We start from the raw sequence: 12,418 nt of genomic DNA on the forward strand, positions 1-12,418 counted from the left end.
CCACTGACCTGTCAGGGTCTTCTTCATTCTCGTGTAATGTATCCATGTAGGAAGTCTAGCTACCTTCAAAGAAGTGTTAAGTTGCTAATAGAACTTGATATGGTCCTTTTCATTTTAGTTGAAGGGGTTCCTGTGTTAACAGAACTTGATATGGTCCTTTTCATTTTAGTTGAAGGGGTTCCTGTGTTAATAAAACTCGATATGGATCTTTCCATTTTAGTTGAAGGGGTTCCTGTGTTAATAAAACTTGATATGGTCCTTTTCATTTTAGTTGAAGGGGTTCCTGTGTTAATAAAACTCGATATGGATCTTTCCATTTTAGTTGAAGGGGTTCCTGTGTTAACAGAACTTGATATGGACCTTTCCATTTTATCTGAAGGGGTTCCTGATTCTATGTTCTAATGCACACCCAATCCCCAGGTTCAAAAGGATGAACTCTGTGATCTAACCCCAGGGATGTAGTTGACAGCACGTATTTTCTAGGCTCATGTAGAGTTTTACACAGTTCAGTAAGATGCTGTTTCAATTCCATTGGACCTCTGTCCGTGGGACCTCAGCCTGCTCTCACAAGCTTCCCTCCCCTGACACAGGCACCACTGTTGCCTGATAAGGCCTCCCATATAAAGTCTCCCATATAAAATTTCATATGGGCTAAGCTTTAGCTTAGACTTAGGTTGAAGCTCTCAGAAGAGCTAATGGCAAAGCCTTTGGCCAGCTTTGTGACAGATTTTACTTATTTGTTGTTTTGAAATACAATTAATTCTCTCCACCTTTCTGCTAGATTGGGGACTCCTCGAGGCATGTAAATCCCATGTAACACTTAGCAATCTACACATTTCCTGTACCATTTCAGCAATAAAATGAGGTCCTCTGTCTGATGCCAATCCTAGAGGGACTGCAGGGTAGGTATCATCCCTTTCACAACAGATTTCACTTACTTCCCGAGCTTTATTGGTGTGAGTAGGAAAAGCCTCTGGCCACCCCAAAACAGCAAAGGAATTTACACCCTTCCCTTCAAGGTAGCTCAGTAAAATCCACCTGCCAATACTCTCCTGTTGAATTTCCTTGCCTGATGTGTCCCATAGGGGGTGGGGTCTTTTAAGATTTGGAGGGTGGTTTCGTGGGCATATTTCACACTTCCCTACTACTGATTTAGTTATTTCCATCGTTCCTACACTTACAACATGTTTCTGGAATCCAGTGAACATTGAGTCAATTCCCCAGTGTGTTTCTTGGTGCTTTTGCCTTGCTAATTCAACCACAAGGGAGGAATCACCACCTTTTCTCTGACTATCTACCTGCGGCTCCACCAGGACAAATGCCAGCACTGAATTCCGTTGTCCATCCTTACACTTACAGTCCCTTGACATTAATATGTCATTAATATCCCTAAGGAATTTGGTGCTCCCACCTCTACTTTAGCTAATAAGCCACTGTCCTTCACAGTGTGCTGTATTCACGCTCAGAAGAGGTCCACCTTCAAAACTACAAGTGTTTGGTTACAGCTCCCACAGACCTTTGTCTCTCTCCTTTGCCTTAGCCACTAAGCTTCGTATGCTCTATTCGTGCTCCAAACCGAAAATCACAGGGCAGGGAAGCTGCCAGCTCCGTGCGCTGCTGTTGTCTCTCGCCTTGCTACGTAACTGTGCTGCGGGTCCTACTCCACCGGCCGCTCGCAGAAGGCAGGGCCGCCGCGGAGATGCTCTGGGCGCCCTCTCGTCGTCCTTCCCAGCACGGCTCCTGCTTCGGCTCACCCGCACATCGCGGCGGTGGCCACACGGTGGCGCCCGCGTCCAGCAGTAAGTGGCGCGACCTGTGCTAACCGTTTTGGCGGCGTCCGCAGCCGCTTCGTGACAGCGATCTGCTGCCTTTTCCACCTGCACTGCGTTCTCTCGTTCGCCTCTCCCATCCAGCTGCCACTTCTTCACCAGCAGTCACCTTGGAAGAGGTGGTACAAGAGCAGAGCTGGCAGAGGACAGGCTCGGTGGAGTTCAGGGAATGCTTTTGTTCTCGTTCGGGATGCAGAATGCAGCTGGGGCTTTCTCCCCATTCCCCAGTCTGCATGGTTGTTCAGGGTGATAGACACACTGGGGATCCTTTGTGGGATAGAAGAAATCCAGAAACTGGTGGCTTTTTGGGTCTGTAGGTATGCAAAGCAGCCAATTACAAGAACCCCTTGTAACTCATAGCTTGATTATTCATTTTCAAATGCTGAAGGAAAGAAATCCTGTGGCTTTACAATAGTAACAGTATAAAGGTGTATCTGAGAAGTTAAAAAACCCCAGGGTTTATTTTGTATTTTTTACTTGATATAGGCACTGAAAACCTGAAAGAGGAAAATGGGTTTTGTTACATTGCTTTGATGCCTCATGCATAATGATGTTTCTAGTGTTTTAACTGTGCTCTGAAAAACTGATCTGCCTTCTTCACTGCCAGGCTTTCCATTGGTTTGCAATGATGAAACATATATTACAAGGGGACAGGAAACGAATCTTAAATCACTTCCCTATTCAATGCCAGAAATAAGATCGACAGAGCAATGTCAATGTTTTCATTCATTTTGCTCCTGGTGTTATTTAACATAGTAATCAAATATAAGGCATCTTTGTGCTCAATGCACAAAGATCAAGGGAAACATATTCTCTGCCTAGAAGAGCTTAAAGACTAATCTGAAATATGAATCACAGAAGGTTCTTCTGTGAACTTGAGACTTCAGTTGATACACAGAGTTTATGTGTAAACCACTAAGCAGCATGAAGGCCTTGCTGTTCTTGACTACCAAGATTGTCCTCTGGGTTTAAGGTCAACTGTCCTGGACAAATGCGTGTCTATCCTGCTTATGCCTGTGCACTCCCAGTCTCCATAACAAGGTGACTTCGTGCAGACTGTATGTTGAGGATGATCCCCATCCATTGGTGACTTGAAAACTATGTTTTGGCATTGCTTGGAAGAATGGCCTGTGGCCCACGCTGAAACCAGAAACCATCCAACAACAACATCAGCATAGACACTGAAGCTGCAGTGCTCAATAATGCTCCTTGAGGTTACTTTTCTTTTGATTCTGCCATCACTACGGGGCAAGTTTAGTGTAGGCTAAGGCATTAATCATGAAGTGAGTGTGCAAACACTGTGTTTCAACCTAGAATGAGTAGCTGACCAGGGAGTGTGGAGTGGAGACTCTCAAGCAAAGCCTTTGACATCTGTTAAAAATGTGACATGGTCAAAGTGGTGAGAGTTTTGGCAGTTTCAGGGGTGTCCATTTATGGGAACTACTTTCTTCTTACAAAGTAAGGATGTTCTTAGATGACACAGTATGTACAGCTTTGGGGGAATCTTACAGTGAGAGAGGGCAAAAAGCCCAAGTGCGTTTATCTGCATAGATGTTCCATTCACATCAGGGCTGTATCTAGCCTAGATCACATCCCTAGACCTGCTGATCACACTGCTCTTGATATAAGCCAGGATGCTGTTGGCTTTCTTGACCACCTGAGCAGACTGCTGGCTCATGGTTAGAGAGCTGTCAATCAACACTTTCAGGTCTGTCTCCACCAGGCAGCTTTCCAGCCAGTCTTCCCTAAGCCTGTAACATTGCATGAGGTTGTTGTGGCCCAAGTGTAGGACCTGGTACTTTGCCTTGTTGAATCTCATACTGTTGGCCTCAGGCCATCTGTCCAGCCTGTCCAGGTCCCTCTGCAGAGCCTTCCTGCCCTCTAGATTGACCACCCAGCTTGGTGTCAGCTGCAAACCAATAGTTCTCATGCTGCCATGATCTTGACTTTCATAAACATTCATGCCTACACTTACTTCTTGGCTGTCAGGTTTACAGGGCTAGTGATGTTGCTTCTGCCATCATAGCAACTTGGAATTAAAAAGCAATCAATTTCTTTTTAGGATTAGCATTCATTTATCCCATGCTTGTTCCTATAAAGATTCTTGTAAGACCTCCCCTTCATGCATGCTGTACTTGCTACATGAGCCTCGTAGATGTTGAGCAGCCTATTTTCTTGGGTTGGAGTTGTGTCTGTGTATATGCTGACTCACAGCTCTGCCTGCTCTGTTGTCAGAGCATTTGCCACATTTTTAATTCTTTCAAATCCTGGGAAATATGAATTATTAACCATTTAATGAGCATGAGCAGATTGGGTGATTTCCTTTACTTGCTGAATTCCAATCATACCCTCAGGGTTAATTACAGTTCTTCTGAGTGTCACCACTCCAGAGCCTATCAGACTGGCAGCACCTCAACATTACAGAAGTGATTCTTCTGCCCTACACAACCACAGGTTTTTCTCACTTTTGCCTGTCTTATCAGATAGATCCTATATAAATCTTTTCAGCTGGGTTCCCTTCCTAGAAATTTTAACTCTAGTGAGATTCTCAAGTGCTGCTTTCCAAACAAGGCACTTTTAAAGTTATTTTTCACTAATTTCCACTTAGAAATATTTCAAAGCTAAGGAAGAAACTGAGACCTGCTTCTTCTTAGCACCTGTATCTAAGCAGCCTGCACTGTAAGGACAGAAGTTTCTGTGCAATGTGGCAACGATCCCAATCTTGTCAGAGTATATTGAAATGGTGATATTTAGGATTTGGAGGGCAGCTCAGCATCCCTCCTCTGTGTACTGCAGATAACATCTGTGCACACCTTTCAGCAGGAGTGGAGTATGATGGAGCTCAGTGGTGGAAGTCAGTTCTTAGGAACACTTCTATGTTCTGTGATTCTATAGCTGCCTTTAACCTTGGTGAGAATCTGCTCTGCCAGACCCAAAGCAAATTCACCGTGATACAGAATTAGCTCTCCACGGCGAAGTAACTCTTCTCCAGTAGAATGAACAGCTTTCTGTTCATGTGTGCAATGTATTAGAAATAATGTCATTATTACTTGCTAATAATAGAAGGTTACTATAAGCTTGTAGTGCTGGGTAGCTCTAAGCTCCAATTCTTCTTTTTATCTTACCAACTCATACAAAATTCAATCATTTAAACATGGCTTTATCCCTAGTTAGCTAAACCATTAGATTTTTAACTGAACCACACAGCTGGTCACCTTAGAATCCTTACAGAGCCAATGAAGAGAGACAGAGTAATGTTCAGATAGCTTCTGAGATCTTAAGATTAATTTCTTCAGTCCCCTCTTTCGCCCCTGTGGCAACCTTACTTCTTCCATAGTCAGCTTTATTTAACCAAGAACCTTGCATTTTGTCCAGAACCCAGAGTATTTCTGAGAATTCTTTAAACAATACACATATAAAGTCACTAATGGGAAAGAAATACCTAATGCTTAGGTATTACTTCTATGCAAGCTATGTTTCTTTTGCTCAGATCAGCATTGTTAACATTTTCAGTGCGAGAGGTATTTTCCTTCTGTAAGCAAACACATCTCATGATGGAGATGTGAGCTTTCTGCCTAACGATCTCTTCTGTTTAAGTCCCACATAACACAAGGGCAAAACAGAGTTCTACACAACATTTATGAATCTAAAATAAAAAAAAAAAATATTCTGGGATCAGACCCAGACTGGATATTAGGGAAAAATGCTTTCCAATGAGGGTGGTGGGACACTGAATAGGTTGCCCAGGGAGGTCATGTATTCCCCCTCCCTGGAGGTGTTTCAATGCCAGGGTGGATGAGGCCTTGAACAACCTGGTCTAGTGGAAGGTGTCCCTGCCTATAGCCAGAGAGGTTGAAGATCCCAGGCAACCAGCAATAGAACAAGGGGACACAGTCTCAAGTTGTGCTGGGGGAGGTCTAGGCTGGATGTTAGGAGGAAGTTCTTCACAGAGAGAGTGATTGGCATTGGAATGGGCTGCCCAGGAAGGTGGTGGAGTCACTGTCCCTGGAGGTGTTCAAAAAAAGCCTGGAGGGGGCACTTAGTGCCATGGTCTGGTTGATTGGATAGGACTGGGTGCTAGGTTGGACTGGATGATCTTGGAGGTCTCTTCCAACCTAGTTGATTCTATGATTCTATAAGCTACATGATCTTTAAGGTCCCTTCCAACCTAAAACATTCAATGGATCTGTCTATATCTGTACTGCCAGGCAGGAAAGTCCATGCAGGTATTCTGCCTTTTAAGATTTCACATGAAACAGGTCTTAGCTGAATATAGGTTGCAGATGGTTTTTGTTTGTAAAACAGCTTTAGCAAGATTTGTATACTTTTATGGGATCAAGATAGGTTTGCCTTGTACCTTGTGCCCAGGAGCAAAGATGTCATTAATGTAATAAGGAAATAGTCAAGTGTATACTTGCCAAATCTAATAAAAATGTATTTAGCTGCTGTGCTTGTGGACTTGTAGAAATGTAAGGTAGTTTTTAAGCCTTCCCTTCATCCTGCTCTGTAACTCATGCCCAGTTAAACAAAATAGACAGTAGAAATGAAATCAATATACTCTATTAGATCATCCAAAACTTACTAATAAAAACCTAATACTAATTGAAAAACCAAACCACATTATCTCCCTATGGAATCTGTTAATGCTTAAAAATAGTGATTTAAAATGCTTTGGTCACCTCATTCATATAAAGCACTGATCTGAATGTCAGTGTCATGAGTTGAAAAATACGATTCAAAACTGCATGCCTGTGTTATTGGTGTGTCTCTATAGGTTAGGAATGGCAGAATGTATGACCTACCTGGTACATCCCTGGCAAAGACATCAGCCTTCACCTCAGGACAAACCCTCAGAGAGCTTGTTCAATTGCCTCGAAGAGAGAAGAAGACAGACTCATTTCCTTTTTAAAAATAGCATTTGTAAACCCAAGGAATAAAATCATTGTTGTTAGAGAAATCCAGACATAACTAATTGCCTTATTATGACAAGTTAAGTATGGACTAATACAACTCTCTCTGGATAGAAGCATTTGAAACAAAGAATTGAGGCATATACAACATTTGCTCTCTAAAAGCTGTCATTTCGTCCCCAGATTTTACCCTGAAATGTCACCTGTGGCCATTATGTGCTTCTGTTGTGAAATTAGTGATAGCCTATTGAAGCACCATCATCACATGGATGTGTCTGTTATATTAACAAGTACAGTAAGGGCATTCATTATTGTATGAAGGAAGTATTTTTATAGATCATGTATCCATAAGGAAAAAAATATTTGAGACCATCTAGTATGTGCATAGGTGGAAGCAGTGCTATTGTTTTCATCATGTCAGACCTGTCAGCCCCAAATTTTAACCTATAGTATATATTTCACACTTGAGAATTTACCCTGAACTTTTTTTATCCCCATAATTTCATGTGGACCTTTCTGTACTGGTTTTTAAAGTTCTCCATGCCTCCCTGGTGTTTCTGAAGGAGAGGGTTTTTTTTTTCATCATTGAAGCACATCAGTCTTCTCTCTTTCTGAGAGCTAAACACTGATAAAGTATTTTCATAGAATCACAGAATAGAATCACAGAATCAGTCAGGGTTGGAAGGGACCACAAGGATCAGCCAGTTCCAACCCCCCTGCCATGCCCAGGGACACTCTACCCTACATCAGGCTGCCCAGAGCCCCATCCAGCCTGGCCTTAAACACCTCCAGGGATGGGGCCTCAACCACCTCCCTGGGCAACCCATTCCAGGCTCTCATCACTCTCATGCTCAACAACTTCCTCCTCACCTCCACTCTGAACTTCCCCACCTCCAGCTTTGCTCCATTCCCCCTGGTCCTGTCACTCCCTGATAACCTAAAAAGTCTCTCCCCAGCCTTTTTGTAGGCCCCCTTCAGATACTGGAAGGCCACAATAAGGTCACCTGGGAGCCTCCTCTTCTCCAGACTGAATAACCCCAACTCTTTCAGCCTGTCCTCACAGCAGAGGTGATCCCTCTGATCATCCCTGTGGCCCTTCTCTGGACACGCTCCAGCACATCCACATCCTTCTTGTACTGGGGGCTCCAGAACTGTACTCCAGGTGAGGTCTCAGCAGAGTGGAGTAGAGGGGGAGAAATCACCTCCCTCGACCTGCTGGCCACATTTAGAGAAAAAGAAAATCTTATCTTGGGAGTTTTACTCTTAAAACAGGAAAAGTCTACTCCCAATAAGGAAAACTCAAGAGGATTTTCCCATTGCCTAAGTACAAATAAAAGCAAAACAGACTGCACATGGAAACAGCGAACTGCCAAAGGAGCTATTGCATTATCTTTTCATGCTTAATTGTTAAGCACAGCAAATTCCTGACATTCATTTCCTAGTCTACATTTATTTTCCTGATACACAGAAAAGATTGTGACAGTGGCTAGAATTTGCTTTTCCCCCTGATATAGTACTGTATGTCACATGATTCTGAGGGGTGAAAGTGTTCTTATCTGACTTTTGGTAGAGATGTATCTGCTCTTAAGAGATGAGGAAGATAACAGTGTTTACAGAAGCAGATTTCAGAATGTGCATTACACAGACATTCCAACAATGATGCAGCCACACACTATCACAGCACCAGTAAGTCACTGTAACCAAGCTTTTAATGTAATTTATACAAAAATAGAGTTATTTACATTTGCAACTTATTTGATGGCATTCTCTTTTATTACAGCATTAGAATCAGTGAAGAAGCATCCCTAGGAGTCAATGGAGGGTAAACTTTTCAAAGATAAGCATGACAACACAGGAAAAAAAATGTCTAAACCACTGTAAATTCTTGTTATTTTGCAGCATCATACAAACTCATTCTTTGCAACACAGGCTCCCTGACTTTGGCCTTTTGCTAAGCAGAACTGGCTTCCAGATTAAGGCATGGAAACTCTTGTCACAATTCTAGGGACAGTGCAACATTCTTACGTGTGACACTTCAACACAAGACCAAAGCAATTAGTTCAATTCCAGTGGCTGGTAGCCTAAATGCAGATTTGTAGCCACTCACATGTTTTTTAAGAAAACTATGGTTAAAGAGACCAAAATAACCCAACCCAAACCAAACAAACGAAGTCTGATAGAACTTTTTGCATAGCTGCAGTAAACCAGACCTGTGAATACAAAAGCCACCAGAATATATTATAAATCTATCTCAGTTTCAGAGCTACTCTAAAATACTGCTTTGCTTTAGAATTCATATAACACTGTTTGGGGTTAGTCTGTAGAGTTGTATTTTGGTCCATGCTGTTAATTCTATACCATTATATTCCACTTCCATTAGTTAAAAAAACCTCAGGACAGGTACTCAAGCAGTGATACAAATGGTGAAGCCAAAGAAAGGCCTTTCCAAATCTCAGACTTCAGCTGCTGCAGTCAGTTCATAAAAACTAATTTCCACCATCTCTTTTTCTTATGGCTTTAAATATACTTCCCTCAGAACTCTAAGGGGCAAGAATGACAGGGCACACAGATATAGAACACTGTTAGAGATCAGGGTTGTCCCCATCTTCTGATCTTAAATCAATAAATTACAGCTCTTAAAAATATCCAGCCCATTAAAAACAAACAAAAATGGAAACAACAACAACAACAACAACAACAAAAAAGGCAGTTTGCTTTGACTATGCAGTAGTTCCACATAATCTGCTGGCAGTAGAAACTTCTTTGGTGTCAGAGTCAGGTCTTCCTGAAACCACAAATGGCCACGTCTGTAAGCAAAAATAGGTATTACATATTAAAAAGAAAGTTTCTCCTGCTACGAAACCGGCACTTTATTACTGATAGCTGCCTAGCTCTGGTTCAGCTGCAAACATGTCAGCACGTTTGAGGCTCCCTGGGAAGCACAGGAGAGCAGCGTTCTTCGAACAAATCTTTGCGTTACTTTTCCCCTTGTAACTGAACGCCCTGCAACGGCCAGCAGCGATTTGTTCTCTTTAAGAATGTAACCTTTCTCACGCTGTGCAACCGTTTGCATCGTTTTATAAAGGAAAAGCACATCAACGACTAAAGGAGCGATCACTCTGTGATCACACGCAAGCGACTTTCACCCCCGTGGCATGCATGGGGCATTTAGTTTGGTGCCGCTGAGCTAACGAGGGCTCGCTTGCGCCGGTCCGTAGAGCAAACGACTCCTGTTTCGCTCTTTTAAGCTGGCCCAAAGCCCGGGGAATGCATGCCTAGGGGGTACCGGGCTCCCCGGAGCAGGCACGGCGGCCAGCACCGCGGGCCCAACTCGGCTCGCCCTCAGGGCAGGGGGTACCAGGGGCCTGGGACGCGGTCGGGGCCGCCTCGTGCATCCCCCGAGGGCAGGAACGGCTTGGGCGCTGCCGGTCCCGCCCGTGGGGCCGAGCCGTCGGGGCTGCCCTGCGCCGTGCCTCGGGGGCTCCCCACTGCCCCCGCGGGCGCACCCCCGCGCCGCAGCGCGCCGTACCAGGCTGACGGGATGCGCGTAGCCGGTCTCGTAGCGGTCCTCCTGCAGCAGCTGCCGCAGGTGCGCGATGTAGCTGGAGGCCAGGCGCAGCGTGTCCAGCTTGGAGAGCTTGGTGTCGGGGGGCACCCAGGGCAGGCTGGTCTTCAGCCGGGAGAACGCCTTGCTCAGCACCCGCATCCGCGCCCGCTCCCGCGCGTTGGCCGCGTTACGCTGCGACTGCTTGCCCTCGGGCGGCGACCCTCGCGGTCCCGGAGCCGCTTTCTTGCCTCCGGGACCGCCGCCTTGCGCCCGCTTCCTCTTGCAGCCGCTGCCCACCGCCCCTGCCGCGTAGCAGCCCACTCCCTCTTCCTCCTCCTCTTCTTCTTCCTCCTCCTCCTCCTCCTCCGCCGCCGAGGAGTCGTCCCCCGGCGGGTAGAGCTCGCCGCGGGCCCGGCGCTTGGCCGGCGGTGGGTATCGCAGCTGCAGCGCCCGCAGGGCCATCGCGGGCAGCTCCTCCACGTCGCTGCTGGAACTCGTGGACATGGCCCCGCGGGGGAGGCAGGCAGCGGGGCAGGCAGGAGGGGGCGGACGGAGCGGCCCGCCGCCGAGAGGCCGTGTGGGGCGGGGAGGGGGCAGCGCCCCTCGGCTATATAGCGGTGTCCGCCGAGTGAACCGTCGACGGGGGGGTGTCGGCTGAGCCCCACGCCGGGGGCGGCGCCTCCCGCGCTGCCCGCTGGCCCGCGGCGCTGCGCGGAGCCAAGCCCGGGCCGTGTGGGGATGTCTCCGGGTGTCCGTGTGCTCCCGGGGCGAATTCCCGAGTACTGCAGCTAGTGCGGCGCCCACGGGAGAGCTGGGGATCCAGCGGCCGCTGGAAACGCGGATGTACAAATTCAGCAGGGGGATAAGTCATTCAAAAACCCCACGGAACAAGCGGCAACTTGTATATTTCCCACGTCCCAAAAAACCCCACTTCTTTCCAAGATTAATAACTAGCATTTTTCACCCTCCTGGCCCACACGGCCTTGCCCAGGATGCAGCTAACCAGCATAAAGAAATGAGTTCGCTGAAAAGAATCAAATTACTACCACAGGTGGAAAGATCTTGTCCTGTGATTTTTGCTCCCGGTTTTTCCCTTCCATTTCCTTCCTGGCCAAGTGGAACCTTCCCAGCTCCTGCCTCATGAGTTTTCTGGCCACTTTTTTTGCACAGCTCTTTGCAACCCTGTGGTCTTCCTGAGGACCACTTCATGCTGGATGAACCTCAGCTTCACTCGCTGGGGCTTGAACCACACCAGAGCCTGCTTTAGCTGCAACCTTCTCAAGTGAAACTTGACATTTTTCAAACTACCAAAACAGGCAGCCAGTCTTGCAACTGGATCTCTTGAACTTGGTTTGACACTATGATGGTTTCTGTCTGGGTCCCACACAGTGTGTGCTGAAAGAGAAGCATGCTGGACTATGGTGTTGCTCTGTCTCCCCACTTAGCCTACATTATCCACATCCATATTCATAGACATATATGTGTATATATATACATACACACATATACATATACACACACATATGTACAGACACTTCAGGGGAAGAGATCTAGGTTTACTTTTCCCTCTGTCTGGGTTGTTTATACAGGTGTGGGCTGAAGGCTTTCCCTGGTAAAGATTAATAGGAGAAAAGGCTGAATTTCTTTAAAGATAGAAAATGGTACCCAATCTTAAAAGCCACGATGGAAAATCTCATCTTTGGTGCCTACTTCTGTCTCTGTGGGTTAAAGGTGATGCACAATGGAGACTCTGTCTCATTTGATCAAAGGACTGGGGACAAGGGGAATACCCAAATCCTCAGATTGTCTTTGCCTGCTTCTTGGTTAGTAAAAGAAGTGAGAATCGTAATGGAGTAAATTGAGTGAACCTCAGCTGTTTGGTTTTGCACTCAGTGGAACTGAACAGACCTGACTCCTCTCACATCCATCAGAATTCTAATTTCTGTGACCCTGGTGAAGATATCATTTTCAGGATAAAAGTCTTTGATGTGGGCCAGGGTGCTACATCTTGCTTCTATTTGGCAGAGCTTGGATCTTTTATGTTCGCTGGGTGCTAAGTAGGGAAAATGTCCCTTGTACATCAGGGCTGCATTTTACTCACACTACCAGGTGAAGCCTCTTTCCTTTTTCTT

At 45.8% G+C, this 12,418-nt stretch overlaps 1 protein-coding gene across 1 annotated transcript; it reads right to left on the minus strand.

Annotated features, from left to right (window-relative positions):
* Nucleotides 1-9,426: 9,426 nt before the first annotated feature.
* Nucleotides 9,427-10,992, minus strand: MSC (musculin). The gene is made up of 2 exons (XM_064153983.1): nucleotides 10,269-10,992; nucleotides 9,427-9,546 (listed from the first exon to the last, which is right to left on the minus strand). The coding sequence occupies exons 1-2, from the start codon at nucleotides 10,788-10,790 to the stop codon at nucleotides 9,460-9,462; spliced, it is 609 nt and encodes a 202-aa protein (XP_064010053.1). The 5' UTR covers nucleotides 10,791-10,992; the 3' UTR covers nucleotides 9,427-9,459.
* Between the last annotated feature and the right edge of the window lie 1,426 nt (nucleotides 10,993-12,418).

The sequence above is a fragment of the Pogoniulus pusillus genome, chromosome 14 (assembly GCF_015220805.1).
Source record: "Pogoniulus pusillus isolate bPogPus1 chromosome 14, bPogPus1.pri, whole genome shotgun sequence".
Classification (NCBI taxonomy): domain Eukaryota; kingdom Metazoa; phylum Chordata; class Aves; order Piciformes; family Lybiidae; genus Pogoniulus; species Pogoniulus pusillus.